The following is a 23,264-nucleotide window of genomic DNA, read 5'->3' as shown; positions in this document are numbered from 1 at the left end:
TCCCTGGGGACTTCCCGGATGCCACCCACCAGCTCTGACCTGGGTACACTTGTCTCTGCTTGATTTACAAGCTGCTGGGAGAACATACCTGATGGTCTCCACTGGCCACACAGCTCTGAACTTGTTGGGTGGCTTTGGGCTTCTGCTCGCTGCGCATGGTGGAGCAGGTGGGGGTTGAACGGAGGGTCATCTTCTGGGCAGGGTTCCTTGATGTTTTCCTGGAGGTTCCTGCTTGGCCTAGGAGAGGGCGACCGCTCCCAAGGCTGTTGTTTGGTCAAACCCACTTTGTTTGCCATGAGGGATGGATGTCTTCACCGCTCCGCCCAGCCATAAAACACCACCACCACCACCACCACCCTGGGGGCTAGAAAGCCCCAGCCGGCCGTGGGGCAGGGTGGCTTCTTTATCCAGCCCTGGGGGAGGAGTGAGAACCTCAACGTGGTGTCACCCTACCTCCCCATCAAACCTGGGTCAGCTCTTTGGTGGTCACCTTGAGGTGCACCTTGCCCCAGCATGGTGGCTTGTGGTACCCAGGGCAGGCAGACTCCATAGAGAATTGTTTGGGTTGGAAAAGACCTTTAAGATCATCAAGTCCAACCATTAACCCAGCACTGCCAAGCCCAGCACTAAACCATGTCCCTGAGCACCACATCTACACGTCTTTTAAACGCCCCCAGGGACGGTGACCCCACCACCTCCCCGGGCAGCCTGTCCCAGTGCCTGACCAGCCTTTCAGGGAAGATGTTCCCCAACCCCCAATCTAAACCTGCCCTGGGGCAAGGTGGGGCCGTTTCCCCTTGTCCTGTCACTTGTTCCTGGGAGCAGAGACGACCCCCCCTCGCTGCACCCCCCTGTCAGGCAGCTGCAGGGAGCGACAAGGTCCCCCCTGAGCCCCCTTCTCTCCAGGCTGAACCCCCAGCTCCCCCCTGAGCCCCCCCCAGGCTGGTGCCCCAGCCCCTTCCCCAGCCCCCTGCCCGGCTCTGGACACGCTCCAGCCCCTCAGGGTCTGGCTGGTGCTGAGGGGCCCAAACTGAGCCCAGCATCCAGGGGCGGCCCCCCCAGTGCCCAGCGCAGGGGGACGGGCACTGCCCCGGCCCTGCTGGCCACGCCGTGTCTGACACCAGCCAGGGCGCTGCTGGCCCCCTTGGCCGCCTGGGCATGCGGGGGGCTGGTGCCCAGCTGCTGCCCCCCAGCCCCTTCCCCGCTGGGCAGTGCCCGGCCCCCTGCTCCCAGCCTGGAGCTCCTGGGGCTGGTGTGACCCCCGGGCAGGGTCCAGCACAGGGCCGGGGTGACCCCCACACAGCTGGGCTCGGCCCCTCGGCCCGCCAGCCGGCCCAGACCCCCTGCACAGCCCCCTGCCCCCCCGCAGGTCAGTGCTCCCCCCAGCTCGGTGGTGCCTGCACACACTGAGGTGCCCCCGGCCCCCTGGCCCAGTCGCAGCCCCTGCGCTGAGCCCCGGGGAGCACCGCGTGTGCCCGGGCCGGCGGGACGTGGCTCCGCTCCCCACTGCTCAGCCAGCCACCTTCTCACCCAGTGTAGGGTCCAGCTGTCCAAGCCGTGAGCAGCCAGTTTCTCCAGGAGATGCTGCCAAAGGCTCCACTAAGGTCCAGGCAGGCAGCACCCACAGCCTGTCCCTCATCCACTGAGCGGGTCACCTTGTCGTGGACCGAGATCGGGTCGGTCGAGTGGGACCTGCCTTTCATGAATCCCTGCTGGCTGGGCCTGACCGCCTGGTCGTGCTGGATGTGTCACGTGGTGGCACTCGGGGCCTGGCCCGGCACCGAGGTCAGGCTGAGAGTCTGTAGTTCCCCAGATCCTCCTTCCTGCAGGTGAGGTGGGTGTCACGTTGGGTGACCCCCAGTCACCGGGGACCCCTCGTGAGCCAGGGCTGCTGCGAGATGATGGGCAGTGGCTCGGTGAGCGCTGCTGCCAGCCCCTCGGTGCCCTGGGGGGTTCCACCTGGCCCCACACTCTGCTGTGTGTCAGTGCTGGGGCGGGTCACCAACCATTCCCTCTTGGATTGTGGGGGCTTAATTCTGCTCCCCATCCCCACCTCCTAGCTCAGGGGCTGGGTACCCCGAGAACAGCTGCTCTGAGTATTAACGCGTGAGGCAAAGGAGGCGTTAAAGCCCCTCAGTCTTTTTCTCACCCTCAGTCACGATGTTCCCCCCAGTACCCGATGAAGGATGGAGGCTCTCCTCCACCCTCCTTTTGTTGCCAACATATTTGTAGCAGCATTTTTTATTGTGTTTTACGGCAGTAGCCAGGTTAAGTTCTAGTTGGACTTTGGCCCTTCTGGGTTTGTCCCTGCACAACCCCAGGACACCGGTGCAGCCCTGCCGAGCTGCCTGCCCCTTCCTCCAAAGCTCATAAACTCTCTTTTTTCACTGAGTTCCACCCAAAGCTCTCTGCTCAGCCAGGCTGCTCTTCCCCACTGGCTCGTCTTTTGGCACATGAGGACGACCTGGTTCTGCATTTGAAGATGTCCTTCCTGAAGACCACGCAGCCTCCCCGCCCCCTTTGGCCCGTCAGGATTGCCAGCCAGGTGCTGCCAGCCAGGCTCCCCCGCAGCCCACCGTGCCCTCCAGGAGCCCAAGGTGGCTGTGCTGCTGCCCCCTCCTCTGAGAATCAAACACTCCATCATTTCGAGGTCACTGTGCCCAGGATGGCCCCAACCATCACATCTCCCATAAGTCCTCCTCTGCTCACAAACATGTCCCGTGGGGCACTTTCCCTGGCTGGCGTTGGGAAGGTCTCTTCCACGCATTGCAGGGTCCTCCTGGGCTCTGTCTTCCCTGCAGTGCTGTATTTCCAGCAGATAGCGGGGAAGTTGAAGCCCCCCATGAGGACAAGGGCTGGCAATGGTGACACTCCTCCCAGCTGGTGTGGAGCATTTCATCTGCCTCTTCGTCCTGGCTGCTGGTCTGTAACAGACTCCCACCAGGACATCTGCCCTGCTGGCCCTCCCGTTCCGACCCACAGACACAACCCGACGGGCACCCTTGGTGAGCTCTAGGGATGCAAAACACTCCCAAGGCACCGGGCTACCGCGGTGATGCTCCCCCCTGGCCTGTCCCTTCGGAAGGGCTGGTAGCCACCCAGTGCAGCACTCAGTTGTGCTGGTCATCCCACTGTGATTCCATGATGGCAGCTAGTTTTCCAGCTGCACAATGGCTTCCAGCTCCTCCTGTTTGCTGCCCATGCTGTGGCCATTACCCAGAATCACAGAATCGCAGCCTGGCCGGGGCTGGAAGGGCCCCCTGGAGCCCCCCCAGCCCACCCCCCTGCTGAAGCAGCTCTCCCAGGGCAGGCTGCACAGAGCCGCGTCCCGGCGGGTTGGGATGGCTCCAGAGAAGGAGACCCCACAGCCTCTCCGGGCAGCCTGTGCCAGCGCCCGGCACCCTCCGGGGAAAGAAGTTTGTCCCCAGGTTCCGCAGGAGCTGCCTGTGGTGCAGCCTGTGCCTGCTGCCCCTTGTCCTGCCGCTGGGCACCCCTGGCAGGAGCCTGGCCCCGTCCTCCTGCCACCGCCCTGGAGGCGCCTGTGGGCATCGATAAGGGCCCCCGAGCCTGCTCCTCTCCAGGCTGAACAGTCTGCTCCTCTCCAGGCAGGATCCCCTCCCTTGACCTGATGGCCACACTGCTCATGCACCCCGGGGTCCCATGGGTGTTCCTGGCCCCCCAGGCACTGGTAGCAGCCCTTCAGCTGGGTACTGATCCCGCCACCTGTTTGGGGGTGGGGCCGCAGCCCTAATTCCTGCGTAGTGTTTTCAAGTCCTTCCATGGTTTGAGACACATCAGTCACCCTTGTGTCCTTGCCACAGCGTGGGTCGCCATCCCCTACCCGCACCGAGGTGGCAGACCGAGGGATGTCGCTAGCACAGCATCCCTCCAACACCAGCGTGCTGCCCCCAGGCTTGTCTCTAGTGGCACCTTGACATCACACCTGTCCTCGCTGTCACCCTCCCCGGGCACAAAGTGCCCTCCTGCGGGGACCACCATGGCAGGGGGACCCCAAACCCTGTGACCTCTCTGCTGAGCACCAGTGGCTGGCAGCCCCTGTCCCTAGGGCTGGGACAGTGGGATGGGCTTGGCTCCTGGCCAGATTCAGCCCGTGGCAGAGGGGGAAGCGTCCGCCCGCGGTACCACCCATGCTGGCGGTGGCGGCACATCCCAGGCAGCTGCCATAAAGGGGCTGCCCAGCACGGCGGGTGGCAGTGGGCAGGATGAGGCCGTGCCGAGCGGTGCCGCTGCTATTGCTGCTGGGGCTGGCCAGAGCCACCATGCCAGGGCCAGAGGGATCCACGGTGGGGCTGGAGGGATCCACGCGAAGGCCGGAGGGATCCACACTGGGGCTGGATGGATCCATCCTGCCATCCGCACCGGGGCTCTGGGCTGTGAGCTACGAGGACGCCGTCTCGGCAGCCGTGGAGCTGCTCAACACAAGGCCTGTCAGTCCCTATGTCCTGCGGCTGCGGGACACCCAGCCCTGGCCTGGCTGGGTGGGTGCTGAGCTCCTCCATGCTGGGAGGTGCCCTGAGTGTGGGTGGTACAGGAACTGGCCCTTCTCTGGGCTATATCTGGCCCATTCTGGGGCTGGGCCCCACCCAAGTTGGGGCTGAACCTGGTTGATCTCCAGGCTGGATGTGGCCCCTCTCTGGGCTGATCCAGCCCATGGTGGGGGCAGCGGTGCCGTGGGTCCCTGACAGGTCCTGTCCCCTCTCCCAGGCCGTGGACCTGCAGCACCAGCAGGAGCTGAGCTTCACCGTGGAGGAGACCTCGTGCCGTGCACCGCTGGCGGTGACCACCTGCCAGGGCCGCTGGCCCAGGGTGAGTGGCCGGCAGCGACCACCTGCCGCATGCCACTGGCGCGGAACTGGGGAGTGGCTGATGGGGAAACTGAGGCACGGGGGGGTTCAGGCTCCCCTCGGCCTCACCTCCCCCACGCCCCCCCTGCCTCTCCGCAGGCAGTGGCTTGGTGCCGGGGCAGTGTCTTCCTGGAGCTGCGGCAGCCCACGGCGGAGCTCTCCTGCGAGCGGGTGCCCCGCACGGTAAGAAGGTGCCGGACATGGCACCGTCCCCTCTGGCATCGCCACTGGCATCGCCACCGGCTCCCTGCCCTGGCTGCAGTGGGGCACATCCCCAGGGGGGTCACACAGGCTCCCCCGCATCCCCCCGAGGTCCCACGCTGCTGTTTCTCCTCCTCCCAGTTCGGCCGCCTCCAGACATCGAGGCTCGCGGGGTTTTTTGCCAGGATCAAGGAGCGTTTCAGGGGTTTCTTCCAGTGCAGCAGGATCTGGATCCGCGACAAGCTCAACCTCAAGCAGCCCCAAGCCTGAGCGGGGCTGTACGGGTGCCCCCCCACCCCTGCCCCTCGCCTGGGCACCCCGCTTCCAATAAATGTCCCTGCAACATGCCCGGTGGCACCCTGGTCTCTGCTGGGGGGAGTGGGGATGGTCCCCATGGGGCCCCACAGTCACCCCAAGGGGCTCTGAGGGCTGGGGACCCATCGTGAGTGGGGCTGTGTCCCCGAGGGGAACAGACATGTCACCATCTGCAGATGGGACACACTCAGGCCCCCCCCAACCTGTCCCCCTCCTGTCCTCCCCCCTAAAATTCCACTCCGTGGGCTGTTTGCAGAGGGGAGGAGCAGAGCCCCAGGGCGGGGGGATAAAAGGGGACACAGGGATGGCCATGGGAACAAGGATGCTGAACTCCTGGGTGCTGGTGCTGGCAGTGCCCTCTCGGCCCCCCTCACTACACCTTCAGCCAGCACCCTGAGGTGCCTTCAGGCTGCTCAGCACTGACCCTGAGCTCACCCCGGTGAGTGCCACAGCCTGGGGACACCACCGGATCCCCCGGCATACCCATGGGGACACCAGAACCTCTGCATGGGGAGGGGTTTAGGGGTGCAGGGGGGATGCTTCCTCCCTGGGCTGGTGCTGGGCACCCGGTGATGGGTGCCATCTTGCCCTGGTGGGTGCCATCACCCTGTCCCCGTCCCCATCCCCATCAGTTCCCTGTGGCATCTCAACTTCTCCATCATGCCCACCCTGACTCCTGAGGGTTCAAGGAGGACAGAGTGAGACACCTCGGGGGGCAGGGGGTCCCCAGGAGCCTGTACCAGCTGTGGGGTCCCCACAGGGGTGCATGTGGGGCATGGGCCCATGGGACCGTTGGGATATTGCAGGGTTGGAGGGGACAGGGGGGACAGGGGAGACATCTCCAGGGTCCCATGGGACCACTGGAGCTGCGGCTGCAGCCGTGACCCCAGGCTGGCCACTCTTGGGGTGCAGGGGGCCCTGTGTCCCCATGCCCCAATGTCCCCACTCTGATCTGCTGGTGACAGCGCTGGTGGCACAGCAGAGGCCAGTGCCTGGACCCCCCCTGAGCAGGGGACTGTCACAGGGGGGTCCCTCGGAAGCTGACCCCCTCCCAAGGCCCTTCTTTTACAGCTCCTTCCCTCCCTGCCTCCCCGCTGCCATTGCTTCTGGTTTTGTGGGGGGACAAAGGGCAGTGGGGACAATGATGCCATGGGGACGATGACACCATGGGGGGGATGATGCCGTGGGAGGGATGATGTCATGGGGGGGATGACACCATGGGGGGTATCATGCCACCATGGAGGGGATGATGCCACCACAGAGGGGATGATGACACTAAGGGGGGGATGAAGATGCCGTGAGGAGGATGATGCCATGGGGATGATGATGCCATGGGGAGGATGATGCTGTGGGGAGGATGGTGCCATGGGGGGGATGTAGGGTGGGACGTGTGTGGCTCCAGGCCAAGCCATTTACCCCCAGGTGAGGACCGCGCGTGGGGCTGGTGTGGGGAGAGGAGCCCTGTGTGCCTCAGTTTCCCCGTGCCGCGCGCGGGAGGCAGTGAGGAGCCCGGCTCATGCAGCGGCCGCAGTGGCCCCTTTATTGGGTCAGCCCAGGTGGATGCTGCCCCTGGCGTGGACGTCGAAGCTGATCCGGGGCCGAAAGCGCCGGATCCTGCTCAGGAAGCGCCCAAAGCGGCCCCGCTGGATGAGCACCGGCTGCCGAGGGGACAGCGGGGTCACTGGGGTCAGGGGGGCTCCCTGGCACCCAGCACCCCACCTGTGGGCCCCGCACCTGGGACCCTGCACCCAGCACCCAGCACCCTGCACTCAGGTCGCCTCACCCAGCACCCAGCACCCCACACGTGGGACATGGTACCCAAAATCCTGTACCCAGGACCCTACTCACATGTCTGCACTCAGGACCCTGCTCAGCACCCTGCACCCAGCACCCTGCACCCAGGTCCCCACACCCAGGACCCTGCCCAGGACCCCGCACCCATCACCCCACACCTGGCACCTGAGATCCTGTGCCCAGCACCTGGCACCCTGCACACCCCACCATCAGGACCCTGCACCCAAGATTCACACCCCGCACCCCACCTAGGATCCACACCCAGCACCCCACACCCATGTCCCCACACCCAGCACCCTGCCCAGGACCCAGCATCCGGCACCCAGCACCCTGCGGGTGCCCCAGGACCCCCTATCCCACCCTCCACCACCCGCGGGCTGGAGCCATTGGGGTGGTGTCTCTTTTGGGGACAGCGGACCCTGAGCTGTGGGGCAGGAGGAAGGACACCAAGACCCAATGCCCCACCCATGGGTGCCCCCATCCGGGTCAGTGGGTGCGGGGGTGGGTGCTGGCCCCCCACTCACGTTGGAGGAGGCATCGCTGCAGTGCAGGTCGATCTCAGGGGAGCTCTGCAGGAACTGCACCGGCCCCGAGCACTCCTTGATGACCTGGAAGAGGGGACACCCAGAGTCACCCCAGGGACACCAGTGAGGACCCCCAGGACCCCCCGGTGGGTGTTCCCATCCCCATCCCCATCCTGACCCCATGCTCCTTGAAGTCGCAGTCGTCGGGGTTCACCCGGGTGCCGGCGGTGCACTCCGTCTCCATTATGGTGAAGTTGAGCCCCCGCAGCACACTCAGCTCGACCCCCTGCAGGGACACGAGTGGGTGGGGGGCACGGGTGTGTGGGAGTTGGGAGTGGGGGAGATGACGTGGGGGTGGCACTCCGAGGGGTGAGCCTGGGGTCAGTGCTGAGCAGTGAGGGTGGGGGATCAGGAGTGTGGGGATCATGGGTGGGGAACACGAGTGAGTGGGGGGCACGAGTGGGTGGGTGGGACGAGTGGGTGGGGGGCACAAGTGGGGAAGATCATGGGTGGGTGGTACTTACCCGGGCGGGCTCAGGGTTGGCGCTGTGCAGTTTGGGTGGGAGATCAGGAGTATGGGGATCATGGGGGGGGTGGTCTCCAGTGGGGGGTGGATCACAAGTGGGGGGGTCAAGATTCAGGGGGATCATGCATGGGGGGTCACTCCCTGGGGGGGGCTTGGTGGCTGGCACTGAGCAGCCGAAGTAAGGGATCAAAAGTGGGGTATCACAATGCGGGGGTCACAAGTGGGGGGAGAACATGAGTGGGGCGTCATGAAGGGGGGTGATCACAACTGGTGACACTCAATGGGGCAGGCTTGGGGTCAGCACTGAGCAGTTTGGGTGGGAGGTCAGGAGTGAGGGGATCGTGGGGGGTGGGTCACGACTCACCAGGGTGGGCTTGGGTTTGGCGCTGAGCAGCCTGAGTGGGGGGGTCACGAGTGGGTTGGGGGGGTCATGCGTTGTGGTGACACTCACTGGGGTGGGCTTGGTGGGTGGCACTGAGCAGCCTGAGTCCAGGTATCGTGAGTGGGGGACCACAAGTGGGGGTCCATGAGCGGGGTGGTGGTCACAAGTGTGGGGGGTCACGAGGGGGGGGGTCACGAATGGGTGACACTCACCGGGGCGGGCTCGGGGTCGGCGCTGAGCAGCCTGAAGACGTTCTGCACCTCGGGGCGCTGGTTGTAGGAGTCAACAGCCTGAGCCAGCGCCTGGGTGTAGGCCAGGGGGGACGGGGCCGGGAGGGCACAGGCCCCCCCCAGCATCACCAGCACCAGCACCCAGGAGCTCAGCATCCTTGTCCCCACGGCTACCCCTGTGTCCCTTTTTATCCTCTGTCCCCGGCAGTTGGGGAACCCGCCCCGGGGCTCCGCTCCTCCCCTCTGCAAACAGCCCATGGAGTGGAGATTTTTTCTTTGGGGTGGGGGAACACAGGTTGGGGGGGCCCTGAGCATGTTCCACCTGCAGATGGTGACACGTCTGGTCCCCCTCGGGGACACGGCCCTGCTCCCCAGGTGTCCCCAGCCCTTGCAGCCCTTTGGGTGGGCATGGAGGGGCTGTGGGCCCCCCGTGGGGACCATCCCCACTCCCCCCCGGCAGGGACCCACAGAGATCGGGGTGCATTGCCTGTGGCGGGTTGGTGCCCCCTGGGCTTGTGCAACCCCTGGCTTGCCCCATCCCTGTTGCCCAACACTGGGGGGGGCTCCCCAGCCCCCCAATTTGTCACTCCCCCCCGACAGATGCACACATACAACCCCAAAATATCTTTATTCCAGCTCTGCTGGGGACAAGGGGTGGCGGGGTGTCCCTGGGAGGGACTTGCCGATGGGGGTCCGAGGACGTGGGGGTGGCCGCAAGGATGATGATGATGATGATGGCTGACCCGGGTTGGTGCTGAAGACTCGCGGGGTGCCAGGGGAGTGGGGCTGGGTGCTGCCACCGGGCTGCTAATAGGAGAAATAAGGGTGGGCTTCACCTGCCACCAAAGAACATCCCCAAAGTGTTGAGGGGGGGGACACAACCCCAGTGCTGGGGTCTCACCGGCTCCCGGCTGCACTCCACCATCGACAGCGGCACGTCGGGCAGGAAGGCGAAGACAGAGACCTGGGCCGTGCATCGCTGTACCTGGGGGACATATGAACCCTGAGCACCTTGGGGACACCTCTCTGTCCCCCTCCGTGGTTTGGGGGGGTCCCGGTCCCACACTCACCCTGCCCGGGCGGGCTCGGCAGCCGGCACCGCGCTGCTCAGGGAGGTTTTTGGGGCAGGCAGGCTGCCGGGCAGTGAAGTTGATGCTGAAATGGGTGCCCCAGTCAAACGTCTGCCGGGAGAAAAAGGATGGAGTGGTCGGTGGCTTCCCAGCGCCGGTGGGGAAAGGGGTCCCCACCAGGGTGGGTGCCCAAGCTGGGGGCACCCAGTTGCACCCACCGCACCGCCCAGTCCTACCGTCCTGGTGACTCCCAGCAGCTTGAGCAGCCTCAGCTCCTGCCCGTGGGTCTCCAGCACCGAACGAGCCAGGTCACGGGGAGCCGGCAGCCCCAGGGGGACTGCGGCACCCACCGCCAGCAGCATGGCTCCCAGCACCAGCGCCATGTGGCCGTGGGAAGCCTTGGGACGGCTCGGGAACCAGCTCCGGCTCGGGAACCAGCTCCGGCTCGGCTCGGGGCCCCCAGCTCGGCCAGCTTCGCCTCCAGGATAAACAGCGGCCCCACCGCCATGGGGAGGGGATCGGTTTGCCCGTGTTTTCCTTGGCACGGCGCCGTGGCAGGCGCTTGCCTGGACCTGGCGGAGATGGTGGTGATGCTGGAGGCTCGGTGAGGCTGAGATCCCCCTCAGTGGCCCCTTCCCTTCGTCTGCTCCCAATTTCAGGGCAAGATGGTACAACTTATGCCCCTGGGATCCATCCAGCCATGCTCGACGTCCCGCAAGAACATTCTCCCAGCTCCCACAGAGAGAAAAAACAGGAGCCCCCTGCCCTCTCCCTTTTCTTTACAGTTTTTTTTTTTTTTTTTTTTTTTTTAAATCCTCTCGCTCTGCTCAGAGCTTAGACTGAGCTGACCCCTGTGCCCAGACAGAGATCATGCCATCTCACCCAGAACAACCCCCCCCCCCGACCTCACCCAAAGACACCGCACCAGCTGGCCAGGGAAGACATTTCTCTTGGCTTTAATATAAAAAGGGTTAAGTGGCAGTAAAAGTGCCCTTTCGGGGTGGGGACGTGGTGGGGTGTTTGCAGGGGGAAACAGCACAGCAGGTTCGAGGGCCGTGGCAGGGAGTGCAGCGTGGTTTGCAGACACATAAACATGCTGGCATGATGAGGATCCTTAATGCATTTTGCAAAATTTTGGGGGTTTCCTTGAATTTGAGGACACAGGGATTTACTGAGGGTTGCACAGAGTGGCTTACACTCTCCCAGTTTAAATTTCCTGGGTGACCAGGGCTTCTTTCCCCAAAATTCAGGATGTTTCTGTTCCCTTACGAACACCAGCATTTTGGGGCCCGGGACAGAGGTGCTGCAGCCTTGCTGAAGGGCCAGGAGCTCCCCTTTATCTTTGGTTCCTCCACAACAGAAAAGCAAAGAAAGCCCTGTGGAACAAAACCCTGGGAGCCCAAGCAGCATGGCTGAGTGCCCTGGGACCACTGTGCTGCTGAGCATCAGCTTGGGAGCCTGTGGGTCATCAACGCACCCTGGCTTTTGCAAGAAAGACTTTCTAGTGTGTTTGAGCCAATATTTGTGTTCTTAACAGACACAAAGCCCCGGCTGGGAGATGCTGGGAAGGAGAAGGGATGGGAGATGGGACAAACAGCATGCTAGGAGAGCAGCCCCACGCTTCTCAAAGCCTCCTCTGCACACGGCGACCATCAGGACGTGTCCTGGGGAAGAGAAGATGCTGTGGGGAGGGAGATGAGGCAGGTCCACAAGAGCATGAGCTACACGACTCCCTGCAGCAGCACTCGATGCTGGGGAACACTGGCAGAGAGACAGGAACACCATGTGGTCCTGCCCCGCGAGGCCAGAGGCTGCCCCTTCTGCAAAGCCCACACTGCCGCGCCGGCTCAGTTATTCCTGCAATTTACAGCCCAAAAAAGAGACTTAATTGTAATCCCAGTATTTGTGGGTGGTTGGCTATTTTTTTTCCTTTTTATAGAGTCTTAGCAGCATGGAACCCCCAAATAAATTCCCCCTCCAGTGAACTCAGCAGCTGATGTACATGGAGGAAATAAGATATATACTGACAAATCACATTTATAGCCAGATATACTCATTATATATACCTAAAATATACATAGTACCTGAATATATAGACATCCACATATACAGCCAAAGTTAAAATCCCAAATGACACTGGGAGTCAGGTTACGAACAAGTTTGGGGGGGTCCGGATTTAGGGGCTGGGATGAACATCCATCTCTTCCCAGTTCAGAGCCAGGCAGGGGACAGGAGGGACAGGCTCCGAGCCCCCCAAAACACTGGGACTGGGCAGGGCAGGGGGTGAGATCCCCATCCCTTTGCTGCTGCTGGCGGGATTAGTGTTGAGTTTGTCCTGCTGGAGCAGGTGGGGGAGCAGCAGCCTGCCCCCACCTGCCCACCGTTGGGTTTCGTACTCGGGCAAGAGAAGCGCTGATGCAGGCAAGGAGTGCCCAGGCAGGGAGCTGCCGTGCTGCTTCACGCCAGGCAGCGGCTCCGGCCCTGCTACAGGAAGTTTCCTGGCACAAAACCTACCGCAAAGACCTTTTGCAGCAAAGCAAACCAGGAAAGACCAAGGGTGTGGATCTGGCCCATGCCACAGCTGCACCAGCCCCACCAACGTGCGATATGCCGCCGGCCCTTTGCAGAGGTGCTCACCCTGCGTCCCTATGGGGGATTTCCCTGCCCGAAGCGGCCCCGCTTGGGCAGCTGTCCCTCTGCCCCCACCCAGGCACCGCAGCTCCTCGTGCAAGCACAGCGCTTGGTCTGCCCGAGCTGACAAATTCAACACCTATTTTTTTGCCCCTCCTGAAAGATCCTAGCCCCCTCTGCTCCAGCTGCCTCCTAAACATCAACTTTGAAAATATCTCAGTATTTAATTTAAGGGACATCTTCATAACTAACATCTTGGCCTATTTCCCATTTTGAAATCCTAAGACTGTTGCTTAGTGTCATTTAACGTTCAGCCTTCCCCTCCAAAGCTTGCTAAAACGATTCAATGGTTTAACCGACCAGATCTCCTCTTCCTAGTTTCTCCATCATGCGGCTCTTGTGGGGAAGTTTTCCCCATCGAGCTGAAGAAAGCACAGCTCTGCTTTGAGAAGCCAGTGATGTCTTGTGTAAGCAGCACCTTAAAACGCAGAGCCTGAATGGGGTCTGAGAACTGATGTCGGTGGGTTTTTTGTTTCAATACACCAGGTGAGAGCCACCCATGGCCAGCAGCAAGCCTCCACGACACCCAAACATCGCTGCTGACCGAGCCCTGGGGGTATTGGGGTAATTTTGCTGCTGACAGAAGATGCAGCTGTATTTCCAAAGTCATTACAGCAGCCGTTTTTATGTCGCAATTCAGCCTGCCCTCCTCCCCCAGCCTACAACAGCACTTCCCCAAGGTGCAGTGGAAAGCAGACGGCAGGGCTGTTTGGAAAACCAACAGCCAGTGGAGGGATTCGCTTGGCCTTGGCTCGGAGCTGTGGCTAACGGGTGGCAGAGGGAGGCGAGCAGGTCTGTAGATGCACCATATTTCAAAACGTTTGATCTTTTGGGAGCCTCAGCCCAAGAAGGCAAGGGTGGGGATTGTTTTGTCAAGTTGTCTGTGCATGTGTGTTTGTGAATGACACTTGAGCACCCAGAAACACACCTCTGCGGGTATCACAGCACAGAACACTCTTCAACCCTCTCCCTGTACTGTCCTTGAAAAGACACTCCCCCCCCCCCCGCCGACCGCTTCCTTCTCAGATGGTCAGGAGAGGTATGCAGCCCACGCCAACCCCGCCCTCGTGGCACACCATCGGGGCCATGAACGTCCAGCGGTTTGTCTCCGGGTCGTACATTTCTACTGAGCTGAGGTTGGACTGTCCATCGTAACCCCCCACTGCATAGAGACGGCCACAGTTTGCAACGAGGGAGACGCGGCTCCTCCGGGTGTTCATGGGGACGATCAGGTACCACTGATCCGCCATGGAACTGTACACTTCAGCGATGCTGAGGAAGCCCGACCCGTCGTACCCTCCGCAGACAAACATCTTGCTGCCCAGCGAGGCGGCTCCATGGCGGCAGCGCTTGTTGAGCATGCTGGCCACCGGGTGCCAGGTGGCCGTGTGATGGTTGTAGTACTCTACCTGCAGTGACAGAGAGCACACAAGGGTAGGACCCTTGCTCGGGACCTACCGTGGGGCACGGATCACACAGAATGTTTCAACATGCAAGTGCAAGCTGGCCAGGGAATGCGGGCTTTGTGTCTCAGCTTCACACATTCAGATTTTGTATTGTTATTAAGCTTTTCTAACATCCTGGATCCCACCAGCCACTGCATTTCACCTTGCTCCCTCTGACAGCCCAGTGACTCACCGTCAAGCTGGAGTGGACAAATTTGGGGAAAGAGACTGCTCTCCCCACCCGATATGCTTCAGAGACCATGGCAAATGCAGCTTTGAAAATGCTCCCTCTACCTCTTGCCCCTTTCATCACCTTCTGCGTGGTGTTTTAAATGGGTATCTGAGCCTCAGCACCAAAAGGATCGAACACCCTTCACTTAAAAGTTCAATTGCCACAGGATTCTGTCTTCATTCTAATGTATTAATTTTCCTCACGCACACATGATGCCCCAAGGCAGAACCAGCCAAAGCTCTCTCAGACCCAAGAGATGCACGTCTAAGCTGTCCTTAGCAATTCCCTAAGTGTCCCCTAACCTTACGTGAGGCGCCTCACTCTGCCCAGGCATCAGATTTAAGCTGTAACAGTTCACACTTTCTAGTTTCTCATGTCAGGCAACCACTGCTCCTGATGCAGTTCAAGCCTACATCTTGCACCCGTGGCAAAGGGCAGGATTTTCCCCCCTTCCTCTGCACAGTAACCTCTGCCACTTTTGGAAAAGGCTGGCATTCTCCTGTCGGTAGGTTTGTAGATGGGTTATCTGGCACCTTGGCAGGGGTGGCGGGGAGCAGTAAAAAAAAATACAACCAGCCACCATTTTGCATCCCTTGCATTTCTGGAGAGACCATTAGATGGACCCCTTCTGCAAGGGCTCCAGCACCGCTCCAAACTTGGCACGCTCAGGAATGTGCTTGGAGAAGCAGATTTGTAGTTCTTGGCTCTGGGGTACTTCAGGCTGCAGACAACAGCCTGCCCCAATCTGCTGAGCAAGGCAGAAATAGTTCTCACTGCTCCCAACAAACCCTTTACTACAAATTTCTGAGAGCTGAGTGTTAGCAGCAGACCCAGCTCAGATACAGCTCCCCACATTTCCACTCCTGAGGAGATGAATGAGTCTTTTCTGTTCCACATCAGGTTTTTCTTTAGAGAACAGGCAAACTGAAACACAGGTGGAAGAAGGCAAGCTGGCCTCGTACCAACTCCGCCTGCTATGAAGCTTGTTTCAAAGATAATCTGCTTCTAAAGCTGAAGCCATGGAAAAGGCACAGAAAGCAGAGGGAAAAGCCTGACATCTGGGATACTTCAGAGCTCAAAAAGGGACAGGGGTGCAACGATAAAATTATTTAGAAAGTGAAGGAAACTGGGAGACAACAAAATGCACTAGCTCAATCCTTTTGGCACTGGGGAACAAGAGCAGCACTTCCAGCCCAGTTCCCAGTGGGTACCTGGCTAGCTCATTTCTTCCTGAGCAAGAAGGAGGGTCCTGGAAATGACAGAATTTGGTCGTGCAAACACTTACGGCACTTTGGGTGCACAGGGAAAGGGCACAGAGCCTTCCCAGCCCCAGCCCGACCCTTTGGCTACCAGCAGTAGACTTATTTCTGTGCCAGGCTTGCAGGAACCCGCACCCTGCAGACTTACGCTGTTGAAGATCTGCAGGCCGTCGTGCCCTCCCGACACGTAGATTCGGCCCTCGAAGACTGTGACGCCAGCAGCGCTGCGGTTGGAGCTCATGGGGGTCACCACTGTCCACCTTGCCAGGAAAGGGGAGAGGTTAGCAAGGGTTCTGCTGGTACAGCACACACCCCACCCCCCCCACATTATTCAACTGTATCTCATTTTCTAGCACTGGGTGCCCGTAGCCCTCCCTTCACCGCCTGTTTTATTTAAATCATGGTTCCATTTGCTTGCATCCAGGTAAACTCCTGCAGAGACAGATGCTGCTCCACTGTCAAGATACAAACGCTTTTCTGCATCGTTCACCATGTTCCTTTTACAGCCTGGACACCTGGCAGTGCCACAGCAAGGCACTACTCTAGCAGCAAACAGAGGGATAATCCATAGGGCATGAAGAGCTCTTACTTGTTTGTTTCTGGAGAATAGGACTCCACAGAGTTGAGGGACGAGTTTCCGTCGTATCCACCGCATACATAGATCTGACCATCCAGCACCACTGTTCCCATTGCACTGTAACAAAAGCAGGACCCCCTGAGACAGCTGCAGGTGCTGCCACATGTCACACGGTACATCTGCACACCCTGCCTTGCCTGCTGCCTGCCATCGCCTCCCTCCACCCCACCCAGCCCCCTCCTTTTTCCCGGCTTCACCTCCAGGCTGCTCAACCGCTCAATCCCACCCAAGCTCTGAGCCTCACAGGTCACCAGCGACGCTTGTGGCACAAGCACACCCCGTTTTCCTGATCAAAGGAACTAAACAAAAAACACAGGGAGAGATTCTGACCCAGATCATGGGTGAAAATCCCAGCAATTCTGGCTTCCCATGAAGGGCTTCCCCACTGCTGCTGGTCAGAGATAACACTGGTGATGGACATTGCTCCACAGGCTCAGGAGATGCGTTAACTGCCGTCAAACGTGAGGCTTGTTAAACCAAGGTGCCTGACCCTGTCATTGCACCTTGTAAGCCACATATTTGACTCAAAAAGGCTATCAAATGAGATGCTTCAGACAAAAGGCTTGAATCCCACCTTGAAAGTGTAGTCAAAGCTTCTCATAAAAGCTTGGCAACATGATCCTCAGCGGTAAAACCCCAGCACCACAGCTGGAGCTGACCAGATTGTGCAATAACTGACATCTTCCCCTGCACAAGAGCATCCAACACCTGTTCTGCCTGGCTTCAGGGCAGAACAACCCCATCCTGGAAAAGCAGCTGCCTCTCACTGTGGGAAAAGCTCCCAGGAACCTCACTGCTATGGAAAACCTGAGTTATTCTGCTACAAATGGGAGCCTTGGGCCCAGGATTTCATGTGCTCAGCCGCTTGCAGTGTGCTCTTCCCAAGCAATCAACGTCTCAGACCACAAAAAACCCAAGCCAGACAAACCACTGCGGTAAAGACGTGCTGCAAAGCTTGCAGCAAAGTGAACAATTCGACAGCTCTTAGTGACCGGGTACGAGTGCAGAGAACTGCAGCAGAAACCCTGGATGCCAGGAAGATGTTTAAATGTGGAGGCAGCTACTGTGTTGCGGTGGGGAGGACAGGACGATCACACAACGTAAGAGGTGGTTTTCAAAGTAACGCAGGGTCAAGCTCCCAAACCCAACCACAAAGTGGTCTCGAGGCTGGTCGGGAACCGCGCAGCTCTGTTCATCAAGCACAGACACCTTCTGCTTAGACGTCAACTTAACTCCCTAAATGATAAAAATACTACTCTCCTTCCCAGCTGTGCTTCTTATGCTTTCTGGTAGGGAAAGAAGATGCCAGCACTGGCCAGTGATGGTAAAATGACTTATTTGATTCCTAGCAGGACAGCAGTTTCTTACACAGTGCTCTCCAGTGCTTAACCTACCATCTAGGACCACAATATGAAGAAACAAGGCTCTGACCACCTCCTTTGGGACTCCAGTTCAAACCCTTACAGGCTTCACCAGCAGAAAATTACCACTCTTTAGTTTGATTTCACTCCCCAACACCACCAAAACTGTTGGAGCTGGAGCCCCTCTGCTGTGCAGCCGGGCTGGGAGCGCTGGGGCTGTTCAGCCCGGAGAAGGGAAGGCTCCTGGAGACCCTGGAGCACCTTCCAGCAGCCAAAGGGGCCGGCGAGGAAGCTGGGGAGGGGCTTTTCCCAAGGGCCTGCAGCGCCAGGACAAGGGGGAACGGCTTTGCGCTGAGAGAGGGCAGATGGAGATCAGAGCTGAGGGAGAAATCCTTCCCTGTGAGGGCGGCGAGGCGCCGGCACGGGCTGCCCAGAGCAGCTGTGGGTGCCCCAGCCCTGGCAGTGCCCACGGCCAGGCTGGATGGGGCTGGGAGCCACCAGGGCTGGGGGAAGGGGGCCCTGCGTGTGGCAGGGGTGGGACTGGGGGGTCTACGTCCCCTTCCGACACAAACCAGTCTAGGATTCTATGAAAATCAACATCTCTGTAGCTTACAGCCCACGCTGCTCAGCTGCACTTCACTTACCAAGGTATTAACAGCTTTCCTTGTCAGTGCCGTGATGCACAGACAGAACTGTTGGGCTGCTGAGTTTTCCCCTCTTACCGGCAAGCAGTACCCAGAATCAGCATGAGTGCCCCAAAGGTGGCCAAGCAAACCCCACCTGCTTCCATACTGCTCCACTCCTCCTTCTCCTTTGCCTCCTTCCCCACACATGAACCTCTCGTTCAGCACCCACCACCGCCCAATGCCTCCAGCCTTCCTACAACTTCACTTCCCCACCCCCTGCCCCCTCCTGCTTCAAAGGTCCCCTTCCCACCGAGCAAGCCACACCTACCTTCGCTTGCTGTTCATACTTTCCACTTTGGACCAGGAATCCATCTCTGGGTTGTAAACCTCCACGGTGCTCAGCCTCAGCTGGCCGTCGTAGCCGCCAATGGCATAGAGCAGTCCGTTCACCACCGCTACCCCGACTCTGCTGCGGGCTGTCGTCATCGGCTGGCACTTCTCCCAGCGGTTGGCAATGGGATCAAAGACTTCCACCACATTCAGCGAGTCACCTGCATAAAAATTTGCTACTCAAATTAAAAGGGGGAGACCTGATAAAACACCGTTCTAGCAAGCCCGCCTGTAGCAGAGGTGCACAAGGGGTTCTGTGCTGATGCCAAAGGTGGGTCTGCACAAGGACTTTGCCTGCTCTTCTCCAGGGAGACATCGGGGATCTCTCTGACACATCCTACCCCAGCCTCCCTGCTCCCACATCAAAGTCGAGTCAGAGGCATTTCCCAGCCACATCTCTACTCACCTGCAAAGTGAGCCTGCTCTGAAAAATTCACGTAAACCTCACTCCACAACGCAAAAAGATTATGGAGCGTGTCAAAGGGCGCCCCTGCTCTGAACCCAACCCCAAGTCCCAGGCTGTGGAAGTGGGGCCTCACAGCCTCACAGGGGCAGCAGAGCCCTGCAGCGGCACAGCTGTTGGTGTCGCTGCTTCCCGGGATCGCAGCTTCTCTGCAGGATAAACCAGCCCTGTCCTGCGTGACCGCGGGGTGGATCCCAGCGGGATGACTCGAAGGTGCCCGGCACGCACCCGCTAGTGAGAGCCCACGTCCCAGGTTAAGCGGGTTGTTTGAGGCTCCAGCAGACAGTTACAAGGGGCAGCGGGCACAGGCTGCACCACAGGCAGCTCCTGCAGAACCTGGGGACAAACTTCTTTCCCTGGAGGGTGCCGGGCGCTGGCACAGGCTGCCCGGAGAGGCTGTGGGGTCTCCTTCTCTGGAGCCATCCCAACCCGCCGGGACGCGGCTCTGTGCAGCCTGCCCTGGGAGAGCTGCTTCAGCAGGGGGGTGGGCTGGGGGGGCTCCAGGGGGCCCTTCCAGCCCCGGCCAGGCTGTGATCACCTAGATACCTCCAAGTTCTGCTTGTTGCGATTGGGCAAGAATACCATCTCCAAAATATCTTTAAGATATGCAAGAATACCGACCTAAATAAACCTGACTAGACGGAATTCCTAGCTGGAAGACATTAAACTATGGGAAGAGCCACCTTGAGCATGTCAGAGGGGTCCATGTGCTGCACAGAGGAGGAGACACTGCTCAATGCTTCCCATGAGGGAAGTTCACTATCCCATCATGAAAACTACACTGCTCTCCTCTGCGGGGAGCGGATATGCAAGGTACCTGCTGAGTTAAGTCCTCCAACAGCGTAAATCAATCCTGCAATCGATGTACAGCACCGAGGACGGGTTTTGAACGCTGGGAGGTGTGGCCGGCGCTCTGGCATGAGGTGATAATCTTTTGCCTCATCAACTAGATCCCTGAAACCAAAGCCAAATAATTAGAGAGCTTGGCTGATATGATGAAATCTGACCGTCTTAAGTCAGATGCAGATTTAAGCAACTGACTTTCCCCCCACTATTTCCAGCACTTCTAGAAGGCAACATGGCCTTGCTGCCAGGTTAAAATTGAGGAGGGCGCTTTGAAATTCTCTCTTTCTGTAGACAGAGCAAAAATCCAGTCTCCAAGACTGCTAAACCACATCCCTGCTCCCTCAACCCCACTGAGGGCCACCCTCTCCTCAGTGGTTTCTAACCCCGTGTCCAAGCCTCACCTGCACTTGTGGCAGCAGCGGACCAGGTCATCCTGTTGCACGCGGTCAGTGAGAAACTGAGGCCGACAAAGGGGCAGGCGGATCTTGGACAGGAGCTCAGGTAGGAATGACTCTCTCTGGTCTCGGTCGTACCGTATCCAAGCTAACGCAGCTTCAAATACCTGCCGGAAGAGAGGCATAGGAAGTTACAATTTTGGGATTATTTTGGGTTTTTTTGCAAGTTCCTACTACTGCCAGTTGTCTGATGGAGAAGAAACCACATATTGACAATGACCTTCCCCTATCTCAGGCCACACTATTTCAGGACAGAACAGGGATGCTCCACGTTGCACCAGAAGGCTCTCCTGTTGCGTGATGCTTGGGTGGCTTGGCTTTGGCATCGCTACCTCTGCCTCCAGCTTAGTCTGCCATAATACTGATCTGTTGTCCTGTGGGATGGGATGTTTAGTACAAGTGTTTGCAGGGAGAGGAGGGAGCTGGGAAAGGTGGGACAGAATGCAAAACCTTGTTTGTTTAGTGTCAAAAATCAGGAAACCAGGGAAGAAAAGAGAAGGGTGCTGCTCTACGAAAAACCAGAGGACAGTTTCGATGAGAGGGATCCATCAGTTAACTTTGGATGCCCACACAGTAGATGTCTAGAGATGAGCTGGTCCCTCTAGGCTCCCTTCGCAGACACTGGAGAGACAGACCTCTTCAAAACACCGTTCACCCGCCGTGTTTTGGAGGACTCCAGGTTACAGACTGAGCCTGGCAACTAGTTTAATTGCAGACACGTACTTCTCGGTTAAGAGGACTCTCACAGTTAAAGCCCAAGCTAGGTTGTCCTTCCACACCCTTGTGCCTACATCCAGATGACTAAATCTGAGCCCTGTCACTGTCACCCCAGGCAGAGCTCTCACTGAGCACAGTGTCCCCAGCAGCCGCACCAACCAGGGGTCACGCTCTAAGGCCAACATTACATGCTGCAGCCTCACCTCTGTTCACAGGTTCAGCTCGGGGAGATCTTAAACCTGTATCGATCTCCCAGAAGCCACAGGAGAACCAACCGGTCACTGGGGTCATGGCCACCACCTCACAGGCCAGCTGCCCTATTACACACCTGCTTTGGGTGGTCTCTTATTGCAGCCTGTGGTGGTGGAGAAAAGTCCAGTAGTACCATGGACTAGAACAAAATTACAAAGTCGTTCTTTTGTGGAGATACGGAGTCTCCCACATCACCATTCCTGAGGCTTTAGTGCAAAAGGACTTCTGCAACAGCAGCAGGGTGAGCTTAAAGAAACCCCAAAACACAACTGCTCTACAAGGTGCTTTATGATGAACAGATAAGCTGCACTGCGCTGAAATACTGCCATTTCCGAAGACGGAGGGCTGGCAGATGCCAGTGCACGAGGAAATGTCACCAGGGACAGACCCTTTGCACTCCTACCTGCTCCACAAACAAGCCACTTGGAAAAAACATCAAGAGACAAATTTGTGGTATGATATAGCAATGCAGCTGGAATGTGAAGCAGGTTCCACTCCCCATTTCAGGGGCATTCCAGACAGCCTGATTAATGAAGCACTCTCTTTCCCTACATGGACATAGCTGTAGGTCTGCTTCTCGTTTGTCACCTCCTTAGTAACTTCCTCAGAAAGAGCAGGACAGATTTACTGGCTCAGGGACAGGCTCTGTTTCTCCTGCAGACTGTCGGCCCACCACTGATGGATTCTCAAGGCTGCTGGAACACCCTAAAGCTGTTCAGCCCTGCTTTCCGGTTTTTCCTAGAAACAAGCCAATCTAAAGGAGGATTGTGATGACAATTTCAGTGGAACATCTGTTATAAAATGCTGCAGCAAATTCTTTATGCCTCAAAAGCAGTCCTCTGGACTTGAACATGAGCCCTGTGAGGAAGGGCTCCCTGCTCCTGCCAACACCCTCAGACCCTCTTCCCCAGGACCAGGGCCCAACAGATTCCACCGGTGAATCAAAACACCTTAAACCAATGTTTTGCACAACCTATTGTCTGAGAAACTCTAACGGGCACTTCTCAGCACAAGGTAACATTGACAACGCAGACAAGTGGGGTTCAGGGAGTCATCACAGCTCTGCCTAGCACCTCCCCACTGCACCAGCACACCTTCTCGGCTTCATCCAGACCAGGAATAGGGTCATATCCCATTCCACTCCCAAGCAACCAGAAACCCTCTGAGGAAAAAACTGCCTTGGCTGACACCTACACCAGATACACACCTGCTCTTCAGACTTCACATTGAGCTCGTCCCTAGAAACAAGCTCTAGGACGTCTTCAAAAGGCAGTGCCAGGAACTCTTCGGACATGGATACCTCCACAAAGTGCTGATGAATGAAGCTGTTGGCAGCGTCATAGAGCACCGCACACATCATGGTCTCTGCAAACTGCCGCACTCCCAGACAGTTCTTCGGGTGAAGCCTGGGAAAGGGGGGAAGAGGAGAGCAACATAACAACAGTTTAATGGAAGGATAGGAAGAATTACAAACGGGTTCAGTGAAGCAATGCAAGCCTCTGAGGATACACGAAGCAGCAAAAGCCATACTGTGTCCTCTTCAACGATGGCAGGTTCCAGCTCCCTGATGAACATATCTACACAGAGATCTGAAGGTGAATCCACAGCAGAGCCAAAGGATGGAAACCACAACTTAAAAACGTCACCTCAGATCTGCCAAGGAGCCACTGGACAGACTCAGCTGGCTCTGTGTGAAGGCTGCAGGCTGTCAGTTGAGGCGATACGGGAGGCTCTGCACAGCAATCCCTCCCTCCCACATCTTGGTGTGCCTGGGCTGTGCATCTAGCACTTTTTTTTTTTTTAAAAAAAAATCACTCCAATGTTGGACAAAGCTGGATTCAAGCGCATCGCACAAATACCAGTCACACATCTGTTTTTCATCTTACATCTTTTCCAAGTATTACAGAGCAGCATCTGTTACAGCTTCATAAAGCCATTTCCTGCGATTAAGGAGGCTTTATCACCAAAGCTGCTTTTGCAGTT

General features: G+C 58.4%; 3 protein-coding genes across 4 annotated transcripts in view; 1 reads left to right on the top strand and 2 right to left on the bottom strand.

Moving 5' to 3' along the window:
- Positions 1 to 4,280: 4,280 nt before the first annotated feature.
- Positions 4,281 to 5,336, top strand: LOC101914663 (cathelicidin-B1-like). Its single transcript, XM_005229572.1, has 4 exons — positions 4,281 to 4,499; positions 4,726 to 4,827; positions 4,965 to 5,048; positions 5,208 to 5,336. Exons 1-4 carry the CDS (start codon positions 4,281 to 4,283, stop codon positions 5,334 to 5,336), a joined length of 534 nt encoding a protein of 177 aa, XP_005229629.1.
- Positions 5,337 to 6,895: 1,559 nt separating this feature from the next.
- Positions 6,896 to 9,014, bottom strand: CAMP (cathelicidin antimicrobial peptide). Its single transcript, XM_005229571.3, has 4 exons — positions 8,820 to 9,014; positions 7,878 to 7,985; positions 7,700 to 7,783; positions 6,896 to 7,039 (listed from the first exon to the last, which is right to left on the bottom strand). The coding sequence occupies exons 1-4, from the start codon at positions 8,991 to 8,993 to the stop codon at positions 6,929 to 6,931; spliced, it is 477 nt and encodes a 158-aa protein (XP_005229628.2). The 5' UTR covers positions 8,994 to 9,014; the 3' UTR covers positions 6,896 to 6,928.
- A 1,833-nt stretch (positions 9,015 to 10,847) lies between these two features.
- KLHL18 (kelch like family member 18) overlaps positions 10,848 to 23,264 on the bottom strand; it is a 29,280-nt gene continuing 16,863 nt past the window's right edge. Inside the window, exons 4-10 of one of the 2 annotated variants that reach the window (XM_055806881.1) lie at positions 22,489 to 22,687; positions 20,259 to 20,419; positions 19,829 to 19,965; positions 18,487 to 18,724; positions 16,124 to 16,228; positions 15,683 to 15,794; positions 10,848 to 14,007 (exon numbers count right to left, since the gene is read on the bottom strand). In XM_055806881.1, coding sequence (XP_055662856.1) covers positions 13,621 to 14,007; positions 15,683 to 15,794; positions 16,124 to 16,228; positions 18,487 to 18,724; positions 19,829 to 19,965; positions 20,259 to 20,419; positions 22,489 to 22,687 — 1,339 coding nt within the window. In that variant the 3' untranslated portion in view covers positions 10,848 to 13,620. The remainder of the gene's footprint in view (positions 14,008 to 15,682; positions 15,795 to 16,123; positions 16,229 to 18,486; positions 18,725 to 19,828; positions 19,966 to 20,258; positions 20,420 to 22,488; positions 22,688 to 23,264) is intronic. The other variant, XM_055806882.1, reaches the window with a different exon arrangement.

The sequence above is a fragment of the Falco peregrinus genome, chromosome 5 (assembly GCF_023634155.1).
Source record: "Falco peregrinus isolate bFalPer1 chromosome 5, bFalPer1.pri, whole genome shotgun sequence".
Taxonomy (NCBI): Eukaryota; Metazoa; Chordata; class Aves; order Falconiformes; family Falconidae; genus Falco; species Falco peregrinus.
The sequence above is the reverse complement of the archived record's forward strand: the minus strand, read 5'-3'. Positions and strand labels throughout refer to the sequence as shown.

What these genes read in the sequence shown, in the direction of transcription:
- LOC101914663 (XM_005229572.1), top strand. Translation starts at nt 4,281, where the DNA reads ATGCCAGGGCCAGAGGGATCCACGGTGGGGCTGGAGGGATCCACGCGA. An exon ending in CCCAGCCCTGGCCTGGCTGG is followed by an intron (nt 4,500 to 4,725) that starts GTGGGTGCTGAG and finishes CCCCTCTCCCAG; the next exon opens with GCCGTGGACCTGCAGCACCA. An exon ending in GCGAGCGGGTGCCCCGCACG is followed by an intron (nt 5,049 to 5,207) that starts GTAAGAAGGTGC and finishes TCCTCCTCCCAG; the next exon opens with TTCGGCCGCCTCCAGACATC.
- CAMP (XM_005229571.3), bottom strand. Translation starts at nt 8,993, where the DNA reads ATGCTGAGCTCCTGGGTGCTGGTGCTGGTGATGCTGGGGGGGGCCTGT. An exon ending in CCGACCCCGAGCCCGCCCCG is followed by an intron (nt 7,986 to 8,819) that starts GTGAGTGTCACC and finishes GTGTCCCTGCAG; the next exon opens with GGGGTCGAGCTGAGTGTGCT. An exon ending in GCGACTTCAAGGAGCATGGG is followed by an intron (nt 7,784 to 7,877) that starts GTCAGGATGGGG and finishes CCCCTCTTCCAG; the next exon opens with GTCATCAAGGAGTGCTCGGG.